The sequence below is a fragment of the Anomaloglossus baeobatrachus genome, chromosome 6 (assembly GCF_048569485.1).
Source record: "Anomaloglossus baeobatrachus isolate aAnoBae1 chromosome 6, aAnoBae1.hap1, whole genome shotgun sequence".
Classification (NCBI taxonomy): Eukaryota; Metazoa; Chordata; class Amphibia; order Anura; family Aromobatidae; genus Anomaloglossus; species Anomaloglossus baeobatrachus.
In genome coordinates, this window is record NC_134358.1 from 537,543,642 (window position 1) to 537,558,597 (window position 14,956).

Here is a 14,956-nt window from a genome sequence, read left to right on the forward strand (position 1 = left end):
GATCAGCTCCCTGTCCCAGTAAGGGGCGTCTGCATGCCCCCGCGCATGGGTCGGGCCCCGTGGGACTTCCTTCACGCTGCCCACAACTGGCGCCCTTCTTGGAAGGTCCCCGCGGTGACATGACCCGGGGTGCTGCCTCACAGCGCCGACCCGGCGCAGCCTCAGCCGAGGTTTGGGGTATGGGCACAGGGGTCCTCACTGGCTGGACCTCCGCCTCTTTCCGGATCGGACGGGACTACCGGAGCCGGGACGGTCTGGGGTGCGGCCACTTCCGGTGCCGATGGCTTCTCCTCGCGGACGGGCACCTCCCGCTGGTTCTTCCAGGGTAGCGGTACGGGTCGTCCGCGGGACAACGCCAGCAGGTTGTTACCCCCAGTGAGAGGTATTCAAACACTGCAACCGGCTCGCACTGGGCTGAGCACCGAGCGTACCAAAGTACAGCGATGCTTGCGCGACTGGTTTGTATATGTGCAGCCCCCATGGAAGCAGCTGAGGTGCTTGGATCCGGGTTCGCTGTGGCTCGAGTGTCTCCGGACCCGGGGTCATGTGGCAACTCAAATGAAGGGGGAGTATTTACAGGAGAATTGGTATAGTTTGTGACGCCACCCGTGGTGTACGGTAATTTGGGAGTATCGCCGCTGCCGTTGGGAGTACCCGGGATAAAGAAGTGGGGCAACCAGGTGTCGTAGCCCTCCACGGGTAGGGGGAATGCCCCGGGATTTGGTGTGGCAAGCCATGGGATGCAGGTGTCGCGGGCGCGGCGGGGCGTTGCGCTCGCTAACGCTCGGGGTCTGGCGCTGCTGCTGCTCGGTGGCTCGAGCGGTGGGCCGGATCCAGGGACTCAAGCCGCGCTTCTCGCCCGTGAGTGAAAAGGGGGGTGATTTGTTTGGGGATTTAGTCCGTGACGCCACCCACGGGTTGTGGTGAAGATTGGTACCACCGCTGCTGGTGACGGGGATCCCGGGAGCGATGGTAAGAAGCAGCTAGGATGTTGTTCTCCCCCCTCCGTGGGTAGGGGTTGGGTGGTCCCGGGGCCCGGTGGTGTGACGGGGAGGCAGGGTTGGTGAGGTGCAGGGTTGCAGGGACAACGCGGCGCAGTGCCGGATGGCACTATTGTACTCAGACAGAAAGTCACAAAGTCTCCGGTAAACCAAATGGCTGGATGGACGGGTCCCGCAGCCGGCTGCAGTGTCTCTCCCCGGACAGGTGATGGTGGCTATCTTTCCCTGCACCATTATGTACTGTCTTGACTACGATGGCTTCCCAACGGTAGTCTGCTTCCCGGTGTATGGATGCCGGAGGAGCCCGTTCTGCCCCGCAGGCGCTGTCCCTTGGGTCTCTAGCCTGTGGCGGTGGCTGTATACCCTCACGGTGCGGACGGTTGCCTTCTGACGGGACTTGGGTAGTTAGGAAACCCCTGGGGTGCCTGTCACTCTCTGGATTTGACTGTTAACGGCGGCTCCAAGCCTTGTCGGGGTCCGATGGCCCTGCCTGTGTGCGCTAGCCTCACTTCGCTCCCCGGTTCAGTACCGGTGGGCCACCGCCCGACCCCGGTCCTACGGTTCCGCATTGATCCACCACTCCTGCAGACGGCCACCACCGTCTGCCAACCTTGCTGTCCGTGTCTGGGGCTCCTACCCAGACACCCCTCCACTTTACTCCTTTCACTTCAACCTCCTGAACTCTAACTCCTCACTCCTCCACTCCTAAACTAAACTGACTCCCTTTTCCTGCCTCCAGGCCTGTGAACTGCTCGGTGGGTGGGGCCAACGCCTGGCTCCGCCCCACCTGGTGTGGACATCAGACCCTGGAAGGAGACAACAAGGATTTTGTGTCTGGCTAATGTAAACTGTCTGGGGGGTGGGGGGTGTGTGTGTGTTACCTGTGACGACCTGGCTAGTCCAGGGCCCCACACAGGGGTCACTCTCGTACTCACTCAGTCAATAATCAGACACTGACTATCGGGTAAACCAACTCTCTGGGTGCCGCTGCTGCTGAGGGGAGCTCGTCCGGGTCCCGTCCCCTATAGTGTTGCCTGGTGATCCGTGACCTGCCTCCTGGCACTAAGTTTAACTTCAACGTGGTGGCCCAGTAGTCTGAAACTTGCCGGGCCCCACTCCCCACTGTGGCTAAGTGTAGGAGCTTGCTCTCAGGGCTCACACTTGGGATTTTCTGGACCGTTTTGGATTGTAAATTCCTATCCCCCTCGTTGCGCTAATGCCTCCTAAGGTGAATTGTCGGGTTGCCTGAAGCTACTCCTCGACCTAGGGTCCGTGTACCCTGCCGTGCCTTCGGTCTTGGACCGGTGACAGTGCTAGGCTGCCGGCTGTCCTCCTCGACAGGTCCAGGCACCTTGCACAATCCCCTGCGACCAGGGGTCCGACTCCTATAGGCCCAGACCACCGTCTGCAACCTAGACAGCTTCTCTTAGGAGCCACCACTCCCGACCTCCTCTCACTCCCTCTATTCTCTTCTCTCTACACTGACTACATTCCTCACCTCCCCTCCCTGACCCCCCAGGTGGGCGACTCTATTCCACTGGTGTGCCTGGTGGGTTGTGGTGCAGGGTGTATCTAGGATTTGATTTGCTGTTAAAGGCAACACTGTCAGATAGAGACCCAGAACTATGAGGGACTTGGAATACTGCACGGAAGGGCAGTTTGTGCAGTACCCTGTGACAACCTGATAGTCCAGGGGTGTCACATATATGTAAAGCGTCGCAACTCTGAAGTCTGCATTTGGTACACTCATCTCTACTTTTGGCTCTTTCAAAAATGATTAAACAGTTTAAAAAAATTCCAGCGAATCCAAGTGGACAAAAAAGTTTTATTCATTTATTTAAAATTCAAACTTTCATTTATTAATTTGATTAAAAAGCACTACATTCAAATGGCTGGTAGAAAACTAACAGGGTGTCCCAGACTACGCGTTTCAGCGATATGCTACGCCTTCATCATGGTCTGTATTCTGAAAGTCACAAAACTTCTACTTAAATCCTAAGATCACATGATCAGTTAAAAATGGGAGCACATCCTTTAATATTATGAGAGGCTAAAAACAAAGAGTTTCAAAAATCCTAGTTAATTTTTTTTTTTTAAATTATAATTTTATTTATTTCAAAAGCAAACAAGTCATTACATAGAACAAATAATAATAATATCAACAAAATTATCAGCAAAATGATAAAAAAATTGTATATCGCTCCATTTACATTTACAATTTAGTACAACATCTAATCAATGTTCACAGTATTCACAGTAAGACTCAGAATCTTTAATACCTCACGGAAACCCTTATAACTAACTATATGAATGAATTTGCAACCATCCTGTGAAACTCTCCTACTCCCCCCCCCCCCTGAACCCCCCACTACTCAAACCCACTCCCACCTGGTCACCTTCAACCCCCACCTCCGAGTGTACCACCTAACTTCTCAGAGTGATACCACGCCGTCTCCTTAATGGTGACATTAAGCGTTCTATTTCCTCCGAATTGAAGTAGGTTATAATGAACTCCTCCACTTTTTGAAGTGACTGCCCAATCGTCCCGACTTCCTTCCAGCATCAAGGCCCTCTAACTCCATCAGCCGTTTTATATGGATTATTACTTCTTCGAACGAGGGTACTTTTGACTCCAACCAATATTTCAGTATCATCCTCTTTGTTGCAAGTATGATTACATGTATAAGTAAAGGGGGATGTCTACTCCTCCTCCCCTCGACGCTCACCCCCCTCCCAAGGCATGGAACAGAACCAGAGTAGGGGAGAGAAGGAAGTTTGATGTCCCAGAGTTTAGCAACACACTTTGATACTTGGGCCCACAGTGGCTCAAGGTGGGGACACAGCCACAATCCATGGTAGAGATCCGTTGCTTCTAAATTGCATTTCGGACAACGAGTAATCCTCTCAGGATTCTCAAGCTTTCTGGTCAAATTGAATGCATAAATCGCCCGATGCATCACTTTATACTGAGTCTCCCGCCACTGTTCATTCAGTATTGCCTTTCGTAGGGCCCTCCACCCCTCCCTGATCTTTGTTCCAATGTCGGGGTCCCCCTAGTTGCTTTTCCCATGGCTTAAAGAAACCTCTCTGGCTGATAGCCAGTCAACTGGTCTCGCATTGCCCCATATAAAGATGAAATTGACGAGGACGTTTGTGCCAACTTGACCAGGGCCGTCAAATGTTATTTAGTGACACCTCCGACGATATGTCTTGCAATTGAGCCATAACCTTATGCTTCACCTGATCATACTGGATTATTTGGTTAGGATTCAACCCATAATTGCCTACCAATTTAGTTAATTTTTTGCAAAAAATATATAGTTATGCGGTAGGGGTTGATTTCATACATATGGACAAATATACTTACATGAGTTTCCAATGCAAAAAAAAAATCTTAACAATAATACATTTATAAGAATCTCCACAGTTAAACAGTACAGTTCATGCCACAATTTCATCTAAAGCACATTATCAGATATTTTCTTTTCCAAAGAAAAAAAAAACAAAAAAAACCCCAGTCATTACAAGTAGTACTTTTTAATCAGATTAACAAATAAAATGTTTAATTTTCTTATGAGAAAAAACTTTTTTGTCCACTTGGATTCACTGGAATTTTTTAAACTGTTTAACTATTTGCTCCTGGAAGGAGCCATGCGGCTCCACAGGACATGGACACAACATTAGGGATATCTACTACCGGTAAGCTGCCTTTTTCTTTTTCTGAAAGAAAGATATAGATACCAAACATGCATAGTTTTGTAATTTTTAAAAAAAAAATTACGAATTTTCGATTTTTTTTTCACCATTTAAAAAAAAAAATAAAAAATAAAAAAAAGTAAAAAAATTACAGAACTATGCATGTTAGGTATCTATATAATCGGACTGACCTGGAGAATCATACTTTCAGGTTTGTGAACATGGTAAATAGAAAAAAAACAAACGTTAATTGCTATTTTTTAAAGAAAAAAAACAACAAAAAAAAGTCCTGCATTCCAGTATATTACATCATGAAATGAATGGTGTCTTTGTAAAGTACAACTCCTGCCTCTAAAGAAAAGCCCTCATACAGCTATGTGGATGAAAAAAATAACAAAATATATGGCTCCTTGAAAAAGAGGGGAAAAAAATGAATACAAAAAATACAAAACAAATGGAAAATGTTCCTGTGTTTAGGCGTGAAAAAAAAAACAACAAAAACGCCGGTAGCCAAGCCACTAGAAGAAATGTTAGAAATGTTGCTTCAGTCAAAACAACACTGCCATTTCCTTAAGTATTTTTTGTAGGAAAAACTCGACTGGAACGCCAGAGTCTAAAAGATGATATAATCATAGAATGATAGCGTGGAAGGGACATCAAGGGCCAACGGGTCCAACCCCCTGCGAGTGCCATGTGCACATTGTGATAAATGAAAACGGCAATCAGTGCAGTGTCATAATACCGCACTATCTACAAAACTCCACAAGCCTGAAACACAAAAAAAGCACGAAAGCAAAAATAAAGTGAGTCTTTTGCAGTTTTAATTTTCTGCTGCCAAAGGATATTTAAAAATGAAGCCCTAGAGATCCAACCAGCAACCAAATATCTGGTAGTTCCCTGCGCAAGAGAAGGAAACCACACTGACATTCTGACACGTGAAAGGATTTTTTTTTTTTATGACTATTGTTCATGCTGACCCCTTTCCTTGGCTATATTCAGGACAGCTAAGCATGGATGTAGGAGAACAGGAAAGAGGAAGCCACTCACTTTCTAAATGGACCTGAAGGTCACTTCCTTCATTAATAGAAAAACAGCCGTAGTTAAGTATCATTGTACCAAAAGCAGACTGTGAGAGTGGGAAAAGCTCAATGCTAATATACTTTTGTTTTTTGTTTTTATTTTTAAATGAAACTTCTAATTATGTAAAGAACAGAAAGAAAGAAAGAAAGAAAGAAAGAAAGAGAAAGAAACAGAGAGTAAAAGATAAGACATAATGAATTAAAGAAAGCGAGCAAACAAAAGAAAGAACAAACGAAAGAAAGAGAGTAAAAGATAAGGCATAATGAATTAAAGAAAGAAAACAAAACAAGAAAGAAAGTGCAAAATATAAAAAGGCAAAAAAGATCGAAAGAAAGAGCACAAAAGAAAGAAAGAGAACAAAAGAAAGACTGAACTAAAGATAGAAAACAAAAGAGAAAGAAAGTGCAAAATATAAGAAGGCAAGAAAGATAGAAAGAAAGAAAGAAGGAAAGAACAAAAACAAAAGAAAGAGCAAAAGATAAGAAAGAATGAACTAAAGAAAGAAAACAAAAGAGAAAGAAAAGGAGCAAACTATAAGAAGACAAGAAAGAACGAATTGAAAAGCCCTGGTACAAATTCATATAAGGCCTCTTTCGTACGTGTCAAAGGTGCGTATTGCCCCACGTGTGCCATGTTTATGTGACGCCCTGGCCTGTCAGGTCGTCACAGGGTATTGTGCAATCTGCCCTTCTGTGCAATATCCACCTCCTCCTTGGTTATGGGTCCCTGACTTTTGGTGTTGCCAAAACCAGCTAATCAAAATCCTAGGAACACTCTGGACCACACCCACCAGACACACCAGTGGACGGCCTGAGTGGAATAGGGTCGCCCACTTGGGGGGTTGGTAAGGGGAGTTCAGGAGTGTCAAGAGTAGGCCAGTGTAGTGTTGGAGGTGAAGAAGAGAGGAGGTCAGGAGCCGGGCTCCTTGGAAGTAACTAGGTAGCAGACGGTGGTCTGGGCCTAGTAGAAGCTGGACCCCCGGTCACAGGGGATCGTGACAAGGGGCACGGAACTGTCGAGGAGGACAGCCGGCGGCCTTGTACCATCACCGGGCTGGGACCAGGGCAGGACGGGTGTGGCACCCTGGACAAGCCAGGTCGTCACAAGCACTACACCAACACACCTCACACCCCGGTTAGGCACACCAAAGCCAAACACAAATCCTTGTTGCCTTCCTCCAGGGGCTGATGTCCACACCAGGGGGCTGGGCCAGGCGGTTGGTCCCGCCCACCGAGGAGTTCACAGTCCTGGAGGCGGGAAAAGGAGTCAGTGTAGTTTAGGAGTTGAAGAGTGAAGTGGTAAAGGAGGAGACTGACCGTGTCCGGGTGTGTGGCCCGGGCACAAACAGCAAGGTTGGCAGACGGTGGTGACCGTCTGCAGGAGAGGCCGATTGGAGCAAACCGTAAAGGACCGTGGACGGACGGTGGCCTGGCGGTACCGGATCGGAGAGCAAAGAGAAGCCAGCACCATTCGGCAGGGCCTACGGACCCCGACCAGGCTTGGAGTCGCTGTAAAACCGGTCAAATCCGTTAGCGAAGGGAACCTCCGGGGTTTCCCAGCAGCCAAGACCCGATTGAAGGCAACAGCTCAAACCGAAGAGGAAAACAGTCACCGCCAAGGCTACAGTTCCCAGGGCCAGAGCCTGCGGGCAAAAGGGGCTCCTTCAGCACCCATCCAAGCTGGGGAGCGGGTTACCGGTGGGAACCCATTGGTACCATATACACTACACAAGTGCAGGGGAAGGCAGTCACCATCAACCTGCCAGGAGGAGAAACACCGCAGCCGTCTGTGGGACCCGTCCATCCAGCCGTTTGTTTTACCGGAGACTTTGTATTCATCATTGGCTGAGTGAGTACCACCGTGCCGTGCGGCACAGCGCTGCCCCCGCGATCCTGCACCTCATCAGGCCCCGTAACCCGCCTGCTAACCATCCCTACCCCATCACCGGGCCCCGGGACAACCAACCCCCTACCCACGGAGGGGAGAACCAACATCCGAGCTGCTCCCTGTCACCGCTCCCGGGATCCCCGTCCAGAGCAGCGGTGGTGTCACCAACTTCACCACAGCCGTGGGTGGCGTCACGGACAATATCCCTAAACCAAACCACCCCCTTTCACTCATGGGCGAGGAACGCCGCTCGAGTCCCCGGGATCCGGCCCACCGCTCGAGCCACCACCGAGCAGCAGCAGCAGCAGCAGTAGCCGGACCCGAGCAGTGGGTGATCGCAGCGTCCCCTCCTCCGCCCGCGACACGGGGTACGTGGACCCTAGGTCAGGGAGTAGCTTCAGGCAACCTGACAATTCACCCGACAAGAATGGAGCCTTCAAGATCCGCTCTCCACCCGCTCCAAAATCGGGGCACTAGCGCAACGAGGGGGATAGGACTTTCCAACAAATCGGTCCAGAATATCCCAAGCGTGAACCCTGAGAGCAAGCTCCCACAGCTAGCCACACTTGGGAGCGGGACCCGATTAGTTTCACGCTACCGGGGCCAACTAAGAAGTAGACTAAGTGCCAGGGAGAAGGTCACAGATCATCATGCAACACCATTGGGGACGGGACCCAAAACAAGCTCCCCTCGGCGGCAGCAGTGTCCAGAACTTTGGGTTACCAAGTTGTCGGTGTCAGCTTTATGGACTGTGTGAGTAATCAATTGACCCTTTCGTCCCCATCGGCACTCCCCAATTCCATCACCGAGTCCCGGGGCATCCCCCCATACCCGTGGAGGATCGCAACATCTGGCTGCCCCCGTCATCACCCTGGGTACTCCCCAGCGGCAGCGGTGGTACTCCACCTTACCACACAGCACGGGTGGCGTCACGAACTTTAAACACACCATCCCCTGTAAATACCCCCTTCATTTGTGTGGCCGCACGACCCCCGGGTCCGGACACCCATCGAGCCACCGCGGATCCGCATCCGAGCAGCCCGGCTGCTGACGTGGGGGCGGCACATTTATGCCACACGTTTGTTGTTCGTCTGCTATCCATGATCACACAGGGAGAACAGGAACTTTCTACTCACCTGTCCTTGGCGTTGCTGTCTGTGGTGCTGATCTACGGTCTCCGAACCCTGCCGACACCCCACTACTGCTGCTTCCGGCCCGCAGTGCAGTGATTATGTGATAAGCATAATGAGCGGGGATCGGAAGCAACTGACGGCAGCGGCAGTGACAGCCGTGCTGGAGAAGGGGATTATAGAAATTCCTTTTCATTGACAGGCACGTGTGTTTTCTCCGGTGCGTGTCACACGGATCACATCTATGTGGTCCATGTGTGGTCCGTATGACACCTGTGATACCGGAGAAAAACGGATATGCCTACGTATGGAGCACACGGGCACATGTATGCTTCACACGGACACATGGTCCATGGCAAAACACGTACGTGAGCGCAGACCCATTGATTTTAATGGGTCTACGTGTGCCCGTGTCTCCGGTACGTGAGGAAACGGACCAAACACGTACCAGAGACATGGACGTGTGAAAGAGGCCTAAAACTTTTATCAACTTCAAGACCAGACTATTGCTCCCAGAAACACTGGAGTATTTTAGTACTCGCAGCTTCCCACCAAAGACAATTTCTTTTTGCTTTTGTTTTTTTCCTTCCACTATTTCAAGAGGCATAACTTTTTATTTTTCCATGATATTTTTTTGTGGATTGGGTTGTAATTTTGAATATCACCACTGCACTGTGCGATACAAATGACCCAACAACGTGATTGTTCAGGTCAGTGCTATTACAACGATACCATTATTATTATTATTATTATTATTATTATTATTATTATTATTATTATTATTATCATTTTTGTGGTTAACAACCTTTATTACTTTGTAAAAATTGTTTTGTTTGTGTTGCCATTTTCTGTTCTGAGATCATTTTTATTTTTACTTGTAATACTTGTTTCTTACGTGACGCTGCCATTTCTTCTACTATTTTGAGGTGTATATGAAGTTTTGATTGCTTTTATTGCATTTTTTTTAGGAAGCAGTGTGTGTCAACTAAAAAATGGCAACTTTAGCATTTTGATTTTTTTTTTACTTTACCAGGCAGATTAAAGCACCACTCCAGCGTTTATTTTTTATTGCACCACTGGAGTGCTTTAATTCTAAGTCCCCTGCTTCCTGCATTATACTCGCTTTCCGGCGTTTTCATCTTCTATCACCGCCGCTCTGGTCTGTCTCTGTGATTTGTGACCTGCCGGCAGCTCGAGTGTTTCATGGTGCGCACAAGAGGTCACAACTCAATGCAAGTCTATGAGAGCCTTGTTCTGCCCTCTTTCTGGCTCTCATAGACTTGTATTGAGCCCTTGTGACAACCTTCCAGCCAGTCACAAGTTATAGTCATAAGATGGCGTAGCGGGACCTGATAAGTGTTGGTAAAAGGTGAAGATTCAGGAAGATGAGTATAAGACCAGAGTCAGAGGACTTAGATTTAAAGCACCCCTCCACGGCTAAAAAACAAAACTTGCACTTTGTATATTTTTAATTGTCACTGTTTGTCTCTTTATATGTTTATTTGCTAATAAATAGGACTTTAATTTAAAAAAAAACAAAAAAAAAACAAACAAAACTTTTACAGTATAAAATTGAACTTTGAGAAACTATATACTATATTACAAGTAGAGTTGTTATTACATGTTCTACTTCTTACCCAACTATATTGGTAAAAAAAAACACTACGAAAACACTAAGAACTAGCCAAGCTGCAATTGCAAGAAACTTATTCTATGTCTCTGCGCCTTATAGAGTCAACCAGATTTTTTTTAGAAATCTTCTTTACTACATGGCCATAAGAATAAAAAAAATATATATGAAATAGTAAATATAAGTAAATGATTTTCAGAATAATGGGATCTCCCATACACACCATTAGAGGAGGAGAACATGCTGACATGTAGGAAATATGGAAGCACAGGGGTCTGGATCCCTTGTTAACAGATACATTATCAAAGGTGGATGACCGGAGCAGATGTTTGATGCTATACCGGTAATGACCATTGTTTGAGCCTAAAATAACAAACGTATCACAAAGCAAGTGCTAATGCTCCTCCGACGAAAATAAGGAACAATATTCACGTTGTCAAACACAAGCCCAGCACCATACTCACCTGTCTGATTTTCACATCATTTTCCGAGCCTGAATTTAGAGCTTCGAGCCTAAAGACACCATCACACGCAGCAATGTATCTAACGATATATCGCCAGGGTCTTGGATTCCGTGACGCACATCCGGCATCGTTAGCGACGTCATTGCGTGTGACACCAACGAGCGATCGTTACCGATGGAAAATACTCACCAAATCATCTATCGTTGACACGTCGTTCCTTTTCAAAAAATCGTTGATTGTTGAGGACACAGGTTGTTCGTCGTTCCCGAGGCAGCACACATCGCTATGTGTGACACCTCGGGAATAACGAACTACAGCTTACCTGCGGCCGCCGGCAATGAGGAAGGAAGGAGGTGGGCGGGATGTTACGGCCGCTCATCTCCGCCCCTCCGCTTCTATTGGGCGGCCGCTTAGTGACACCGCTGTGACGCCGCATGAACCGCCCCCTTTAGAAAGGAGGCGGTTCGCCGGCCACGGCGACGTCGCTAGGCAGGTAAGTCCGTGTGACGGCTCCTAACGATATTGTGCGCCAGGGGCAGCGATTTGCCCGTGACGCACAAACGACGGGGGCAGGTACACTCGCTAGCGATATCGCTGCGTGTGATGGGGCCTTTAGGTTCGCTCATCTCTAGCTGTAAGTAAAAGACATACTGTTGCAAAGGTCATGGTGTTGGTTGATTTCTATGTGACAGCTCATGTGGTCGAGGACGGAAAGATGGACACTGACCGAGAAGTATCAATGAGCGCCCTGCACCCTACACAAACACCTCCACACACCCAGGGAAACATTTGCAGTGCGTGGCACCCGGGTGGTGGGGCGCCCCCCTTCGGAAGCATTAGATTATACCTGCCAGTAGCACAGGAGTCCAAGTTTTGCGTTCCTGTCCTATTCATTATCACTGTCCAGTAGGTTCTCTGTAAATATTTCATTTTGAAACAAAAAAGGAAAAAAATTATCTCAGAAAAATCACTTACATGTAGATGGGCAGAATCCATACAGTTTCTCCTTTTCATATTCTGCTGCTGTAGAGCACCAAAGTTTTCCATCCGATCGTCCAACGGTCGAACAGTCTGGATACCATTTGTTATCATACTTGAATGGGAATACACAGGGCTGACCATTAGCATTTCCTTTCAAAGTGTATATTTCTGTGGAGAAGAAAAGTCATATATTATACAATATATGCATATTAACAAATACAGGTATTTATATAATATATAGAAATAATTAGGTGTAATAAATAATTAATACCATATAGACTACAATACATAGGAACAATCAATAATACATTTTATATATATATATATATATATATATAAAAGTAAAGAATCAAATCAGAATAGAGAAAAGATAAATAGTTATTCTGATATTAAAGGGATTTTCCACTTTCAGAAAAGTAGACCCCAAATGGATTTAAATACGTAACATATAGAGCAAGTGTTCACTCTGTGTCCCCATGCATCCATTGCAGCATGTGCGGGCTGTGAGGTCAACTGAGTTCGGCCGGCACTGGAGTCGGCTGATCTGAACTCCGCTGACCTCACAGCCCGCACACTCTGTGATGGATGCAGCAGGACATAGAACAAGTAATCGGCCGACACCGGACTCGGCTGATCTGATTACTTTTTCTGCCTGCTGTGTGGTCAGAAGTAGGGATTAGTGAGCAGTAAAGTGCCCGGGTGCTCGATGGGCGAAGCCCATGTAAATTTTTCTTTTTTTTGTTAAATTCATTAAACAAAAAACAAAAAAAAAAAACCCAAACACAAAACCCTAAAGGCCCCGTTACACGCAACGACGTATCTAACGATATATCGACGGGGTCACAGTTTCCGTGCCGCACATCCGGCGTCGTTAGCGACGTCGTTGCGTGTGACACCAACGAACAGCTGTTAACGATCAAAAATACTCACCTTATCGTTGATCGTTGACACGTCGTTCATTTTCAAAAAATCGTTGATTGTTGCAGGATGGAGGTTGTTCGTCGTTCCCGAGGCAGCACACATCGCTACGTGTGACACCTCTGGAACGACGAACTACAGCTTACCTGCGGCCGCCAGCAATGACGAAGGAAGGAGGTGGGCGGGATGTTACGGCCGCTCATCTCCGCCCCTCCGCTTCTATTGGGCGGCCGCTTAGTGACGCTGCTGTGACGCCACACGAACCGCCCCCTTAGAAAGGAGGCGGATCGCTGGCAACAGCGACGTCGCTAGGCAGGTAAGTCCGTGTAACGGCTCCTAACGATTTTGTGCGCCACGGGCAGCGATTTGCCCGTGATGCACAACCGACGGGGGCGGGTGCTTTCACCAACGATATTGCTGCGTGTAAAGCCCCCTTTACTCTAGGGTTAGGGGTAAAAAAAAATGTGTGAGCTTCCGCTACATTTTCTATTGCTAAGGGAAACCCAAGCAGCTACTGGCTGCTAACCCCCACTGCTTGGTGTTGGAAAATCCAGGGAAGCCCTTTTTTTTTAAGTTTTTTGCCCAAAAACTAAAAAAAAAAACGACGTGGGCTTCGCCCTATTTTTGTATGGTAGCCAGGTACAGCAGGCAGGTACGGGCTGCCCCCAACCCCCAGCTGCCTATTTGTACCTGGCTGGGAACCAAAAGTATAGGGAGGCCCTTTTTTTATTATTTCATGAATTTCATGAAACAATTTAAAAAAAAAAACAAACGATGTGGGCTTCGGCCCAATTTTTGTGTTCAGACAGGTACAACTAGGCAGCTGGAGATTGGAATCCGCAGCACAGGGTGGCAAAAGCTTTATAGCCCCCCGGCTGCGAATTGCAGTCTGCAGCCGCCCCAAAAAATGGCAATTTCATAGAAGCGCCATCTTCTGGCGCTGTAGCCAACTCTTCCAGCGGCCCTGGTGCAGGGTGGCACGCTGGGTAATAAGGGGTTAATATCAGCTTTGTTTTACCAGCTGGTATAAAGGCCAAGATTCTTAATGTCAGGCCAAGTTTGACCTGTCATTAACAATCTTCAATAAAGGGTTAAAAAGAAAGACACCACACAGAAAATACTTTATTAGAAATAAATATACAGACACAGTTAGGGACTCCATCTTTATTACTCCCTCTCACCCCTCCACGATCCTGGTCGTCTGGAGAGAGAGAGGCTGGTTTCAGACGTCCGTCTGCTGCCTCACGCTCCTGACCGCCGCTCATTATACTCACTGAATATTCACTGCACTGAAAAGCTGGAAGCAGGAGCAGCGTTGGGGACTTCAGTGGCGGGGACCTCATAGCTCGGTACAGGTGAGCTTCCAGCAGCGAGTGAGTGTGTGTGTGTGTGTGAAGTCATATGTGTGTGTCTGTGTTCAGTGTATCCATGTGTGTCTGCTATGTGTGTATATATACTCACGTGTGTATGTGTGTATGTGTGTGTGTGTGTGTGTGTGTGTGCAGTGAGGACCTGGAAGCCGGAGCATCGTGGGTCCAGCATCAGGGACTCATCATAGTTCCCAATGAACTCTGATGAACCTGTGAAGTCACCCTCCTGACACTCGCTGTAGCGCAGGGGTGTCATCAAGATGTCATCAGAGTTTATTGGGAACTCCCATGACCTCCTAGACGTCACTGCACACACACTGCTTGCTGTATACTCACCTGTCCCCACAGTGCTGTCCCGGCGCTGTCCCAGCCATGCTCCTGCTTCCAGCTCCTCAGTGGAGTGAATATTCAGTGAGTATAATGATCGGGGGTCAGAAGCGGGAGGCAGCAGAGCTGAAGACAGCATCGCTGGATACAGGTGAATATAGAACATTTTTATTTCACAGACACGTGTTTTCTCCAGTACTGTCACACATATGACCATAACCATGTGTGTGGCTTGTACCTGATAATACACGGACGTCAGAATCCGGCCAGAGAGATTTCTGTACTGACCATGCCAGGCTGTTTTCTGGGCATGCTCAGTACAGAAAACATGATCCTGTCTATCAGGATCCGGCGACTTCCGGTACAGCAGGATCCTGCACCCATTGAACTACATCGCAGGTACCGCCGCAATCATCGGTTCTGGTCAACTGGTCCAGGAAGCCATTATCTATCCCCCATTTTCTTGAGATGG

General features: G+C 47.9%; 1 protein-coding gene across 1 annotated transcript in view; it reads right to left on the reverse strand.

Annotated features, from left to right (window-relative positions):
• MRC1 (mannose receptor C-type 1) overlaps positions 1 to 14,956 on the reverse strand; it is a 116,716-nt gene that overhangs the window by 92,622 nt on the left and 9,138 nt on the right. The window contains exon 3 of the mRNA XM_075315591.1: positions 11,864 to 12,037. Within this exon, the coding sequence (XP_075171706.1) occupies positions 11,864 to 12,037 (174 nt within the window). The remainder of the gene's footprint in view (positions 1 to 11,863; positions 12,038 to 14,956) is intronic.